Source organism: Jaculus jaculus, chromosome 1 (assembly GCF_020740685.1).
Source record: "Jaculus jaculus isolate mJacJac1 chromosome 1, mJacJac1.mat.Y.cur, whole genome shotgun sequence".
NCBI lineage: Eukaryota > Metazoa > Chordata > Mammalia > Rodentia > Dipodidae > Jaculus > Jaculus jaculus.
The window spans coordinates 39,413,426-39,428,610 of record NC_059102.1 but is presented as its reverse complement, the minus strand read 5'-3'; the positions used below and the strand labels follow the sequence as shown (position 1 = coordinate 39,428,610).

At 44.9% G+C, this 15,185-nt stretch overlaps 1 protein-coding gene across 1 annotated transcript in view; it reads right to left on the bottom strand.

Moving 5' to 3' along the window:
* Pik3ap1 (phosphoinositide-3-kinase adaptor protein 1) overlaps positions 1-15,185 on the bottom strand; it is a 150,476-nt gene that overhangs the window by 28,348 nt on the left and 106,943 nt on the right. Inside the window, exons 10-12 of the mRNA XM_045130294.1 lie at positions 12,060-12,257; positions 2,133-2,198; positions 1,510-1,715 (exon numbers count right to left, since the gene is read on the bottom strand). Coding sequence (XP_044986229.1) covers positions 1,510-1,715; positions 2,133-2,198; positions 12,060-12,257 — 470 coding nt within the window. The remainder of the gene's footprint in view (positions 1-1,509; positions 1,716-2,132; positions 2,199-12,059; positions 12,258-15,185) is intronic.

Sequence of the window (15,185 nt, the reverse complement as noted above, 5' to 3'; positions counted from 1 at the left end):
GAACAGCGACACGTACCCCTGAGCGGAAGAGAACCTGAGGTCTGACTGGCATCTCGGAAGCCGGCGGGGCAGGGTGCAGGAGGAAGAAGTGGGAAAGAGAAGGAGCAGAGCTGGAGCACCTCCCGAAGACATGCCCGTGCTGCGGCTCCTGAGCAGGAAGGGCCCAGAATTCTTGTACTCAAGACTGCAGGGTGCCCTCGTCCTACAGACACGCTAGGGAGCTGGGGGAGGGGTTGTTTTCTTATTGACACCAAGGAGGCGGGAAGTGCAGTGAATTGTGAATGGAAGCAGAGGCGAGCGTCCTGGTCGCCCTCTCCCCTCTTCAAGCTCAACCTTCCGCACAGTGGAAGCCGCTCTCCTTCCTTCACATGCGTGCTGTGACAAGCCAGGAACTGGGTCTAGAAAACCCAGAGGACAGAGCCCAACGCACAGCCATCAGAGCTCACCCACTGCGGCCGTGTCGCATGTCCTTGCCTCTCACTACCTAAGCCATCCCTCAGAACGTGCAGCTCCCCTTTCAGGACCACACATCTGCTGGTCCCTAGCAGTTGATAATGCTCGTCGCTGGGAGACCAGGCCTTAGAATTAGGGAATGGCCTTGAATGAGTCCTTTAATCCTGTGAGCCTAATTTCCTCCCTTTTAATTTGTATACCTAGAACAGAATTAAAAACATATGTGGAGTTCCATGTATCTTTGCAAGCAACTTCAAACTGTATAGCTAAGGCAACATTCTGCTGTGACCCCCACTCCTCTAATCTCAGTCCCCACAGACGGAGCCCCTGGGAATTGTGTGCTTGACCCCTTCCAGCTCTCTGCTTGTGCCCTGGCCTAAGTGCCAGGAAAAGTGCAGAACTTGGGCTGGAGGGATGGCTTAGTGGTTAAGGTGTTTGCCTGCGAAGCCAAAAGACCCAGGTTCCATTCCCCAGGACCCACGTTAGCCAGATGCACAAGGGACACATACGTCTGGAGTTCATCTGCAGTGGCTGGAGGCCCTGGCATGCCCATTCTCTCTCTCTCTCTCTCTCTCTCTCTCTCTCTCTCTCTGTCTCTCTCCCTCCCTCCCTCTTTCTCTGTCAAATAAATAAAAAATATTTTTTTTAAAGAGCAGAACTTGTGTGTGAGTTGTTTTGACTTTGCAACTTGACTTGTTCATGTAATCATACTTCTTGGATGCTTTCCAAGTTCTCTTCAAGTTCTCAACAGTGATTGGCTGTGAAGGATTTGACACTAGGCGTAGAAAGGGAGTCTAAAGAATAATGCTGGCAAGCAGAAGTGGGGGGGCCAAATGCAGAGAAGTCTGGCCGCAGAACTGAAGTGTACAGCAGAGTTCTGCTCCTGACCTTCAGCTTTAGCCAGCCCCCAGGGAGGGGAGCCTGGGGTCCAGATGCCCACTCCCTGCCTACAAGACAGGCACAGTGCTGGCACACAGTTAGGGCACCACACCAGGCAGCCGTGGCTGTTTCCTCCACCGTGCGTGGGGAGCGGAGACCCAACAGCGCAGCTGCTACCTGCTGGAAGCGAAAGGACTCGGACCGCTTCTTCTGGTGGAGCTGCCACTCTTTGAAGTGCAGCACAGCCTCGTCCACGTTGACGATGCCCAGCTTCACCTGCTCCTGCAGGGTAATGAGCTGCCGCTGGCCTGGGGTTTTCATCCCAGCAAACGGGTCATAGATGCTCGACTGGGGCCTATCCCTCCACGGCCTCACAGGTGGCTCTGGAAACAACAGTGGAATTCAGTTGGATGGTTTCTCATGGGCAAGAAAGCAGACCTGTGGCACGGGGTTAAGGAGGGTGGTGACAGGCTCCAAGGACATGTCCAGAAGGGACAAGTACATGCGGAGCCAAGACAGGGGTTGAGAGAGGGAGAAACGCGCACAGCTATCATGTGCCCTATGGACGCTTGCTAGGATGTGTGTGGTCGGGGTGTCTGACGGTCTAGGGTGCCTGTCTTCCGCTCTCCCCTTTGTCGTCAGGAAGGCAGGTTCTTGGACAACTCCACCTCAAGCTATCACTTGGGTCTCTATTTGCAATGCAAAAGAGTTGTTTCATTTGGAAATCCGGTGGTATGAACTCCTCCACCCTTGGAAGCTCAGTTCCTGTGAAAGGAAACTGAGGACAAGCTCTGGCTTACCTTTCCTGATGCTCTCTGAGGAAACATAGAAATTTCCAGACCGCTCTTGACTTCTTTCTGCAAAGACTGCAAAAGAAAGAATATTCTGAGTAAATACCAAGGCTTTTCTTTTTCTCTCTCTTTTTTTTAAAGGGTTCTATCATACTTTGTACATTTACAAAAAGTGCATCAAAATATTGTATGAAAAGGGGCTGGAGAGATGGCTCAGTGGTTGAGGCACTTGCCTGCAAAGCGTAATGACCCAGGCTGGATTCCCCAGTACCCACGTAAACCCAGATGCACAAGTGGTGCATGCATCTGGAGTTCATTTGCAGTGGCTAGAGGCCCGGGCATGCCTATTCTCTCTCTCTCTATCCATCTCTCTCTCTCTCTGCAAGTAAACAAATAAATAAACTTTAAGAAATATTACCCAAAGAAGAGATGAATGCAGAGTTGTGTCCCCTATATGTAGTTCTGTAACCCCAAAACTCACACTAGTGAGAGGGGAGCAGAGAGTGTTGAATGAAAATGGGTCAATCAGATGGGATCTCAAGCTTCAAAAGACAAAGCCGGCCAGAAGACAATGTCAGCATTTGCATGATCATTAAATGAAAGGGTTATGGGGGTGAGGATGTGTTCAAGGACCTCTGAACAGCAGAAGTAACTGGAAACCCTTGAGACCGGAAGTAAAAGCAAGTAGCTACCACTTAGCAGGTCAACTAGTACCATAAGACAGATCTCTACACAATAGAACAGGGAAAATATGTACAAGCTCCAGAGGGACCAAGATGAAATTAATAGGGAATACTGACAACAATAGAGACAATTGGAAAGTGAAACACTCCCCTATGACACGGTCATTATGGCCCACTGGGCTCTGAAGGAGACTCCCTTGGTTCCAGTCCTGGTTCTGTCACTTGCGATCTTGAACAAGAAATTTGACCTCTCCTGACACTGTTCCTTATCTATAGAATGAGGCTGATTAATAACAGCACCTCCACTGAGAAGTCATGAGGATTAAATGAATTAGCACATGGAAAGTGCTTCAAGCAGAATATGGCACTTGTGAGCATCCAATGGTAGCCTTGAGTACCACAACTCTCATCTGAACTTTGAGGCTGATGTCAATAGGACAGCAGAACCTTGGCTGCTAGCTGCCCAAGTGACGGCTACACAGTGTCTCACTGTTTAAAAGTACTTCCCTATGAAGTATTTCATCTGACCCTCATACTACAGTTAAAAATGTATTAGTATGATAACTAATTATAGATTAAAAAAACTAAAGCTAAAAAGCGTGAAATGACTTATCCAATGTCTTGTGCGGTGTAGCTGGAAAATTCAAGGGGTGTAAAATGAACCCAAGTGTTCCAAGCCATGGCCCTGCTTCCCGCCTTGTGCCACTCTCTCTCCCTCTGCTTCTCTACAGTTCCTTAGCAAGTCCATCAGAGGCATTTGTAAATCACTTGGCCGACCGCCCCGTCTTAGCTGCTTCCTGGGAATGAGCTGGCACTCCATTGGCCATTTAGGCATTACCACCATCTATTCATGGGCTGCTTGATGTGAGCTCCCTCAGTAGCAGACACTGAGACAAGGTCTGAGTGTTAGTAGTCTATTTGGGAGGTATGATGGTTAATTTTCATTGTCAACGTAACTGCAGTTAGAATCACCATAGAATCACGCTTCTTTTGTGTGTCTATGAGAATGTTGCCAAACAGGTTTAACTAAGGGGGAAAGACCCAGCCTGACAGTGAGGAGCACCATCCCATGGGCTGGAGTCCCAGACGGGATGAGAAAGAACGTCAGCATTCATCCTTCTCTGCTTCCTGACAGCGGACACAGCATGTGACCAAGCCCCTCACGTTCCTGCCACCACAGCCAGAGCCACTCTTGCTTCTACGGCTTTCCCACTGTGATGGGCTTTACCCTTGTACTGAGAGCCACAAGCTACTCTGTCAGGTGTTTTTTTCACAGCAATGAGAAGAGCAACTAGGGCAGGAAGTGGCAAAGATGACACAGGGAATGACCGAAGCAGTGAGCGGTAGCTTATGTGAGACACCACTGGGCTGTGAGCTTGGTGATAACTCCGGAGAAGCAGTGCAGAAGGTGCGATTCAGAGTTCTCCCATGGGAGGTGCAAGTAAGCTGGGACAGTCACCCGGCAACTGTCACTAATCATTGCTTGAGGACAGTGGCACAATGTGTTCATTGCTCAGGGCGTCCAGTCCATCTTGCAAGAGCGCAGTGGAGATGCCAGGTGCCTGAGCAAATTCTCCGGCTAAGAGACAGCAGAGAGGTCGGATCCAGCCAGTGGGCACAGAAACGTTCATACCCCTGAGGACACTCCCCATAGCTTACTCTGGACATGTCCGGGGAGATGCTGCACAGGAGGACAGCACACCTGACCACTGGTGGCCCTTGGAGATACAGAACATCCCCCTTTTGGGTTGCCAGACTGAGCAAACCAAAAGCAAATAAGGTTCAGCGCTTGGGCCATACTTACACTAAAAATTTATTTGCTAGTGGGATGTGGTGGCGCACACCTTTAATCCCAGCACTTGGGAGGCAGAGATAGGGGAAGCACTGTGAGTTCGAGTACCCCCCACCCCCGAGACTACATAGTGAATTCCAGGTCAGCCTGGGCTACAGCAAGACCCTGCCTTGAAAAAACAAAACAAGAAAATACCAGTTGAGACTTCCGGTTAAGATGGCGGCGTAGGTACCACGCCAAAGCAGCCTAGGGGGGAAAAAAGACCAAAAAAACTCAGCAAAACACACACTTTTACTAAAAAGTGAGGTGTATAGGAAATTGAAGCGGCAGCAGAGAAGTAGAAGAGTTCTAGTGCATCCAGAGCCCGCACAGGCGGGAAAAGCGGCTCCGGCAGCTCCGCCAACCGCCACGGCCGCGGCGCACCAGAAAGCCGCCAGGCTCGGCTCGAGCCGCAGGAAAAGCCAGGTGCGGGAGCTTTCCCTCACACCGCGCTCTCCGCAACTCGGGAAACGTGAGGGGACAGAGGAGCAGATCGCGAGGTAGAAGAACGCTTGGAGCAGCGAGAGAACCAGAGCAGCTGCGGCTCCCTCCCCTCCCCCACCGCCTGAGCCCAGCTCCTGCGAACAGAGCAGCGGCCCGGGACCCGGCCACGCCAACAGCGGGACCCAAGCAGGAGCAGAGTTCAGCAGCAACATCAGCGGCTCCAGCACCGGTAACAGCAGCCCAGCAGCAGCAGACCCAGGAGTGGCAGCAGCGGCAGACTCGGCAGCAGCAGCTTCAGGGGGAGCAGCGGCAGTGGACACAGCAGCAGCAGCTTCAGCAGCAGTGGTGGCTCCAGCAGTGGCAGCTACAGCAGCAGCAGAGGCAGCAGCAGTGGTGGGTCCAGCAGCAACACCTTCAGCAGCAGTGGCTACAGTCCCAGCAGGGGCAGCTTGAGCAGCAGCAGTTCCAGCAGCAGGGGTGCTGATCTGCAGGGCCACACTTGCCAGGCTCAGTTTGGCCCACAGGAAAAGCAAGTGCCCAGCTCCAGAAATCAGAACAGCAGCCCGACGGCCCAGGCAGCAACTTGACTGAGACCAAAATCACCCAAGGTAACTGGGATTGCACCAGGGAAGGGTCTCACTTGGTTGCAAGCTGACTTGGATCCCTCAACAGACCAGAAATCTTAACCTCTTTGTTGATAGAGGATCTGGTCGTTATAATAATTACTCTTGCATACATACTTGGGGCTGTTTTTTGATTGAATGTGTACAGTGTTTAGTTAAATTTTAGAATCTACCTGTATTTTATTCCACTCAGCCTGCTTGAATACTCCTATAGCAGGGAAACTCAACCCCTAAGAACATCTTTGTAGATACTCTGAGAGTCTAAAGAGCCACACCTAACACCTTAAGGTCCTACACTGAAAATATATTACATCAAATCAATTGATACAGCTAAGAATACACAGCTAGCTAGAAAATCCAAGCATTAACTTATTCCAAGATGCAAAAATATATACATTATAACACAAGAAACACTAAAAAGCAAGACGATATAAACCCACCTAAAAGTATTAATGCATCAGAAATGTCCTCCAGTGAGAAAGAGTTAGAGGAAATGCCTGAGAAAGAGTTCAAAAGAATGATTGTATTTATGTTCAAAGAAGTCAGAGAACAAATCAAAGGAGTCAAAGAGGAACTTAAAGAGGAAATCAAAGGAATCAAAGAAGATGCAGGACACCAATTTCATGAAATAAAGAAGGCAATACAAGACATGAATAAGGAAATAGAAATAATAAAGAAAAACCAGTCAGAATTACTAGCAATGAAGAACACAGTTAATGAAATAAAAAAAACTCTGTAGAAAATCTCACCAGTAGGATGGATGAGGGAGAGGACAGAATATCTAAGCTAGAAGACCAGGTGGCAGACCTAATGCAGTCCAACAAAGAGAAAGACAAACTTATAGAAAAGTATGAGTGGGAATTTCAAGATATTCGGGACACTATGAAAAGATCCAATATAAGAATTCAGGGCATAGCAGAAGGAGAAGAACTCCACTCCAGAGGCATAGTAGGCATCTTCAACAAAATCATAGAAGAAAATTTCCCCCAAATTGGGAAAGAGGTGCCAATGCAGATACAGGAAGCCTTTAGAACCCCAGCCAGACAAAACCCAGAAAGAACCTCTCCTCGCCATATTATAATCAAACTTCCAAACACACACACCAAAGAAAAAATATTGAAAGCAGTTAGAGAGAAAAATCAAGTTACCTACAAAAGCAAGCCCATCAGGATTACAGCAGATTATTCAACACAAACTTTTAAAGCCAGAAGGGCTTGGAGTGATATATTCCAAGTTCTGAAAGATAACAACTGTCAACCAAGGTTACTTTATCCTGAAAAGTTATCCATTCAAATAGATGGAGAAATGAAGACATTCCATGACAAAAGCAGGTTAAAGGAGTATTTGAAGACAAAACCAGCTCTACAGAAAATACTTGATAGAATCCTCCATGCTGAAGAAAAGGAAAAGCACATATATAAGGAACCTAGAAAAAACAAGCAATACTCAAATACTAGTTAACAGAAGAGAGCACAGGTAGAACCAGAAACACACACACACACACAAAAATGGCAAACAAAAATACATACCTTTCAATAATATCTCTTAATATCAACGGCCTCACTGCCCCAACGAAAAGACATAGATTTGCAGACTGGGTTAAAAAGCAGGATCCTACAATTTGTTGTCTCCAAGAAACTCACCTTTCTACAAAGGATAGACATTATCTTAGGGTGAAAGGTTGGAAGATGGTGTTTCAAGCAAATGGGCCTAGAAAACAAGCAGGGGTTGCTATCCTAATATCAGACAGAGTAGACTTTATTCCAACGTTAGTCAAGAAAGATAAGGAAGGTCACTTTATATTGATTAAGGGCACACTCCAACAGGAGGACATTACAATCCTAAACATATATGCACCTAACATGGGGGCTCCCAAATTCGTCAAACAAACACTAGTAGAAGTAAGGTCACAGATAACACCAAACACAGTGGTGGTGGGTGACTTTAACACCCCACTCTCATCAATTGACAGGTCATCCCAGGAAAGAATAAACAGAGAGGCATCTGGACTAAATGAGGTCATAGAAGGAATGGAGTTAACAGATATATACAGGACATTTCATCCAAAGGCTGCAGAATATACATTCTTTTCAGCAGCACATGGAACATTCTCTAAAATAGACCATATATTAGGACACAAAGCAAATCTTAACAAATTCAGGAAAATTGAAATAATTCCTTGCATTCTATCTGACCACAATGGAATTAAACTACAAATCAGTAGCAAGAAAGGCTATAGAGCATACACAAAATCATGGAAACTAAACAATACACTACTAAATGATGAATGGGTCAATGAAGAAATCAAAAAGGAAAACAAAAACTTTATAGAGTCAAACGATAATGAGAACACAACATACTAAAATCTCTGGGACACAATGAAGGCAGTTCTAAGAGGTAAATTTATAGCCTTGAGTGCCTATATTAAGAAATTAGAAAGGTCGCAAGTAAACGACCTAATGCTTTGCCTTAAAGCCTTGGAAAAAGAAGAACAAGGCAAACCAAAAATCAGTAGACGGGAAGAAATAATAAAGATTAGGGCAGAAATTAATGAAATAGAAACAAAAAGAACAATCCAAAGAATTAATGAAACAAAGAGTTGGTTCTTTGAAAGGATAAATAAGATTGATAAACCCTTAGCAAATCTGACCAAAAGAAAGAGAGAAGAGACACAAATTAATAAAATAACAGATGAACAAGGTAACATCACAACAGATTCCAGAGAAATTCAAAAAATCAAAGGGACATACTATAAAAGCATATACTCCACAAAGTATGAAAATCTGAAAGAAATGGATGCTTTCCTTGATTTATATGACCTACCTAAATTAAATCAAAATGAGATTAATCACTTAAATAGACCTATAACAAACATGGAGATCCGAACAGTTATCAATAATCTCCCAATTAAAAAAAGCCCAGGCCCGGATGGATTCACTGCTGAATTTTACCAGACCTTTAAGGAAGAGCTAACACCACTGCTTCTTAAGCTTTTCCAGGAAATAGAAAAAGAAGAAATTCTACCAAACTCCTTCTATGAGGCCAGCATCACCCTGATACCAAAACCAGGCAAAGATAGAACAAAAAAAGAAAATTACAGACCAATCTCCCTCATGAACATAGATGCAAAAATTCTCAACAAAATATTGGCAAACAGAATACAAGAGTATATCAAAAAGATGATTCACCCTGACCAAGTAGGCTTGATCCCAGAGATGCAGGGATGGTTCAACATATGCAAATCTATAAATGTAATACATTACATAAACGGGTTGAAGGATAAAAATCACATGATCATCTCATTAGACACAGAGAAAGCATTTGACAAAATCCAACATCCCTTCATGATAAAAGTCCTACAGAGACTGGGAATAGAAGGAACATATCTCAATATAATAAAGGCTATTTATGACAAGCCTACAGCCAACATATTACTAAATGGGGAAAAACTGGAAGCTTTTCCACTAAAATCAGGAACAAGACAAGGGTATCCACTGTCCCCACTTTTATTTAATATAGTTTTGGAGGTCTTAGCCATAGCAATAAGGCAAGAGACACACATAAAAGGGATACAAATTGGAAAGGAAGAAATCAAGTTACCATTATTTGCAGATGACATGATTCTATACATAAAGGACCCTAAAGACTCTACTAGCAAGCTGTTAGAGCTGATCAAAACCTACAGCAATGTAGCAGGATACAAAATAAATACACAGAAATCAGTAGCCTTCATATATGCTAACAACAAACACACAGAGGATGAAATCCGAGAATCACTCCCATTCACAATTGCATCAAAAAAAATAAAGTACCTTGGAATAAACCTAACCATGGAAGTAAAGAATCTATACAATGAGAACTTTAAAACACTCAAGCGAGAAATTGCAGAAGACACTAGAAAGTGGAGAAACATCCCTTGTTCCTGGATTGGAAGAATCAATATCGTGAAAATGGCAATCTTACCTAAAGCAATCTACACATTTAATGCAATCTCTATCAAAATTCCAAAGGCTTTCTTCAGGGAAATAGAAAAAACAATCCAAAAATTCATTTGGAATCACAAAAAACCTCGAATATCTAAAATAATACTGAGCAACAAAAAAGAGGCTGGTGGTATCACCATACCTGATTTTAACCTATACTACAGAGCCATAGTAACAAAAACAGCATGGTACTGGCACAAAAACAGACATGTAGATCAGTGGAACAGAATAGAGGACCCAGATGTAAGCCCAAGTAGCTATAGCCACCTGATATTCGATAAAAATGCCAAAAATACTCATTGGAGAAGAGACAGCCTCTTCAGGAAATGGTGTTTTGAAAACTGGATAAATATCTGCAGAAGGATGAAAATAGATTCTTCTCTCTCGCCATGCATAAGAATTAAGTCCAAATGGATTAAAGACCTTAACATCAGACCGGAAACTCTGAAACTGCCAGAGGAAAAAGTAGGGGAAACCCTTCAACATATTGGTCTTGGTAAAGACTTTCTGAATACAACCCCAATTGCTCAGGCAATAAAACCACAGATTAACCACTGGGACCTAATGAAATTACAAAGATTTTGCAGTGCAAAGGACACAGTGAAAAAAGCAAAGAGGCAACCTACAGAATGGGAAAAAATCTTCGCCAGCTATATATCTGATAAAGGATTAATATCTAGGATATACAAAGAACTCAAAAAGTCAAATAATAAGGAATCAAACAAGCCAATCAAAAAATGGGCTATGGAGCTAAATAGAGAGTTCTCAAAGGAAGAAATACGAATGGCATATAAGCATCTAAAAAAATGTTCTACGTCACTAGTCGTCAGGGAAATGCAGATTAAAACTACATTGAGATTCCATCTCACACCTGTCAGATTGGCCACCATCATGAAAACAAATGATCATAAATGTTGGCGAGGATGTGGAAAAACAGGAACCCTTCTGCACTGCTGGTGGGAATGCAATCTGGTCCAGCCATTGTGGAAAACAGTGTGGAGGTTCCTAAAACAGCTAGAGATTGATCTACCATATGACCCAGCTATAGCACTCCTAGGCATATATCCAAAAGACTCATCACATTTCCTTAGAAGTACGTGCTCAACCATGTTTATTGCTGCTCAATTTATAATAGCTGGGAAATGGAACCAGCCTAGATGTCCATCAACAGATGAGTGGATAATGAAGATGTGGTACATTTATACAATGGAGTTCTACTCAGTGGTAAAGAAAAATGAAGTTATGAAATTTTCAGAAAAATGGATGGACCTGGAAAGGATTATACTAAGTGAGGTAACCCAGACCCAGAAAGCCAAGCGCCACATGTTCTCTCTCATATGTGGATCCTACCTCCAGATGACTGGGCTTCTGCGTGAGAATGAAAATACTTAGTAGCAGAGGCCAGTAAGTTAAAAAGGAGACATAAAGGGTAGAGAAAGGAAGGGGGGAGGATACTTAATAGGTTGATATTGTATATATGTAATTACAATGATTGTAACGGGGAGGTAATATGATGGAGAATGGAATTTTAAATGGGAAAGTGTGGGGGTGAGGAGGGAGGGAATTACCATGGGATATATTTTATAATCATGGAAAATGTTAATAAAAATTAAAAAAAAAAGACACCTTATTTATTTATCTGCAATTCAGAGTTAACTGGGCATTTCTGTAGTTTATATATCTTGCAACAACACCAACCTACTTACTAGAGGCTCGAGTGTGACCTTCCCCCCTGAGGATGTCTTTTCTTCACATCTTCCATAACACACTTATACTGTGTGGTGGTTTGATTCGGGTGTCCCCATAAACTTAGGTTTTCTGGATACTAGGTTCCCCAGTGGATGGCGATATGAAATTAAAGCCTCCTGGAGTGGTGTATTGTTGGGGGAGGGCTTAAGGGGTTATAGCCAGTTTCCCCATGCCAGTGTTTGGCACACTCTCCTGTTGCTATTGTCCACCTTATGTTGGCCAGGGGGTGATGTCCACCCTTTTGCTCATGCCATCATTTTCCCCTGCCACCATGGAGCTTCCCTTTGAGCCTGTAGGCCAAAATAAACCTCTTTTTCCCACAGGCTGCTCTTGGTTGGTTGATTTCTACCAGCAATGCGAACCTAACTGCAACATACTATAAAAATGGACTCCAGGTAGGAACACATATCTGGCAATCCTTTTAGTCAGACAAGACCAGCACTGAATGTGATCACTGGCTTGGTTTAGCTTCATAATTTATCCTGAATACTATGACCCTATTTCCTGAGGCAGGCTGGATGCCACCAAAGCAAGGAACCATTGTTCAGAAGGCCAGGGATCTAGGCAGCTCTTGCTGAGAACTTCTGAAGGACCTGCTGGGCACTATGCTCTGACACACTTACCTTTAGAAATGTATGGCTCGTTGCTGGACAGCTGGAGAGGCCCAGGAACAGTGGCCTCTGGCCTGGGTACAGGGACTGGAGGCCTGTTAGCCAGGTCCACAGAAAAGGCCTCATCCTCATCTACTGTGTGATAGACATCGTTTTTCCTACCAAGACTGTATGGCTCTCTCTTCAAACTGGTTGTCTCCATGCTGTTGCCTAAAAGCAGAGAGAAGTGACTGAGGACAATGGCCAAGGAAATGGCATGTCTGTCACTCACAAGAGCAGAGGGAATGACCATTGCTTGTAGTGCAGAGTGGCCTCTGGCAGACGGCTTGCCCTGCAGGGCTCCTATGGCATGCTCAGCACCCATGCCAAGATGCCAAGGGAGCACCTTGTCGCCTTCATCTGTTACCCATCAGTGCAGCCCGGACTAGAAGCTTCAACTTTATTACGAGACTCTGTCACTCATTCTGTTAGAGCCAAAGGAAAGAAAGCACACCCCTCCAAGCCTGAGCATGCCTGTAAACACCTCCTGGTGTCTGGGCAGCCGAGGACTTCCTCCATGCAAGCACAGTTCTGGGTATACTGCCTACATGGTATTACCTTTGATTTTGTAACATTGCTATGGAGTTGCTATTATCATTAGTCTCATTTTACAGATTAAAAAAAAAACAACAACTGGGACTTTAAGGATTTGAATAACTTGTCCAGTGCTCCTGAGGAACCAGGTTGACCCCCAGGAAAGCTGGCTCTGGGATGTCATACTCCACACTCTGTGGTTTCTCTAGAACCTTGGCTCTTCCTTAGCTCCCCACTGAACAAACCCCTAAATGCCCTTTGGGATAAAGGAACAAACACAGCTTGGGCCTTCTTCCCATGGAGGCTGGAGTTCAGTGATTTATTAGGAATTTGTGTTCTCTGTGCAGCTTTTCTGAGGTGAAGGAGGGTTACTCTTGGCTTCCTGTTGTCATGGGTCCAAGAGAATTGACCAGGCTGGTCTGAACTCATTGGCAACCTCTAGTTTCTGGACTCTGCCCTCAAGATAAATTTCTAGTTATCTGATTATCTAAGCTCTGGGAAGGGTTGTCCAATGTGAACAAAATGCAACTTCCTGCCAGGTCACCGTGGGCTCACAGCACTTGCCTTTCACCCACTATCTCTAAACACTTTGGCCTTGACTTTGTTCTTCATCTTCATCCTTCTCTGCTCAGAGCCTTCTTTCCGCCACACTGTGCCAGGGCAAGCCAACAACCCCTCCAAGTCTCACCATGCTGTTGCCTGCAAGAGAGGCCTCACTCCCCAGCCTAAGCTAGGTCTGCCATTATTTATCCTCACTCGGTTCCAATCCTTTGCTTTATAACCTTGCCACGATGCACACTCACAAGCGTGTGGGTGTGTCACGCTGCTGTCTATTTCTCCTTCTCCCTAGGCTGTCAGCTGCAGCAGGTGAGCTGTGCCCTTGGCACCCAATGCTGTCCTGGAGCCTCTTTATGGCATGGGTTCAGTCATGTTCTTAGAATGCAAGGTTGAATATGAACTCTGGGTTAAGTATTCTCTCTGGGCCAAGCAGGGATTAATGCATTAGATTTGAGCCCAAATGCAAAGTATGTAGACTATGACGGCCTTCCTACAAGACATATTCCTAACTTGGGCTGGGCAGACTTTGGAAAACTTCAGGTAAAGCTCAAAATAGCTTATCAGGGTAAAAAGTCTTTTCTTCTACAGGAGAAAGCTTCATGGTTTCAGAAACTGAGAGAGGTGCAAGCATGAAATGGAGGTGTGAATAGCAATGGCCACCTTGGCAACATCTATCTACAGGTGTGGCATGTGCTGGAAACCCCAGGGAAGGAGGACCATTGTACTGGAGGGCTGGGCGTCCAGGAGTCCCATGACCCTCCTTTGCCCATCTGTACATAATCACCCCAGTCACGCCCTTAGCTTGGGCTGGCCAACTAGAAGCTTGCAGGAAGAATCTCCAGCCCAACCCCAGCTGCCAGGCTCTCTGAGAGCAAAATATGCCGGGATAGCAAAGAGACAAATGACAGGAAATGTGCTACCAAGGGTGAAGGTCACCTCAGAGGAACTCAATGCTGTGTAACTGGGTCCCTGACAGGATGAATTCTGAGCCTCTCAGCCATTCCCATTGAGATCTGATCATGACATTTAAATAATAACGAATGGATTTCACAACAAACATTTGTTGATATTTCCAGATACTGCTCTATGCCAAACACTGCCTTTTTGTTTTGTTTTGTTTGTTTTTTGAGGTAGGGTCTCACGCTAGCTCAGGCTGACCTGAAATTCACTATGTAATCTCGGGGTGGCCTTGAACTCATGGTGATCCACCTACCTCTGCCTTCCAAGTGCTGGAATTAAAGGCGTGCGCCTCCATGCCCAGCTCAATCAAATGCAGTTTATTAGAGGAAGAATGTTAATCCTGGCACCCACTCCCTGGTGCTGACTGGCTAAAGGCCACATAAATGGAATGGGCGAACAAGCCCTCCCAATGAAGCCCCAGGCCACTTTATCTCTACACTTTCCTCCTCTCCCTCATAGGTATCAGGTCTGTGGTTTCCAAACTGAAGCCCTCAGAGCGCATAACACCAAGAGATGCTTCCAAAACCATAATGTAGAAACGAGAGGTTTAGGAGTGGGGCTGGGAGTCATCCTTGTTTTATCTGTGTTGAAGACCAAGTTTCCATGTTTGATTTTGCATAGAAATAGTGCTCTAGATCCTTTCGTACGCTCCTGGTGGAAATGTAAGCAGGGAAGAACATCAGAGACAAGCAGCATGATGGGCCAAACTCACAGAGACAAACTTCCTTAGGCCCAACCATTCTGTTCTAGCAATCTACAGTATGCGGAGTCTCAAGCATGTGCAAAGACATTATATACAAGAACAGGCATCCACTGCACAAGATGTAAAGAAGCACAGGCTGAAGACAACCTAAACAGTCTCAACAGGGACTTTTAACATTAGAGAACATTGCATTTATAGGAAACTCAGAATCTGCTGAAAAATTGTGCTGACATGATACCACCTAGGAATAAACAGAAAAGACATATGTTCAATATTAATATATCCAGAAAATTTTGGGAGAGTCTAGGGTGTGAGAATGATGGTTTAACTCTTTGAGCTGGTAT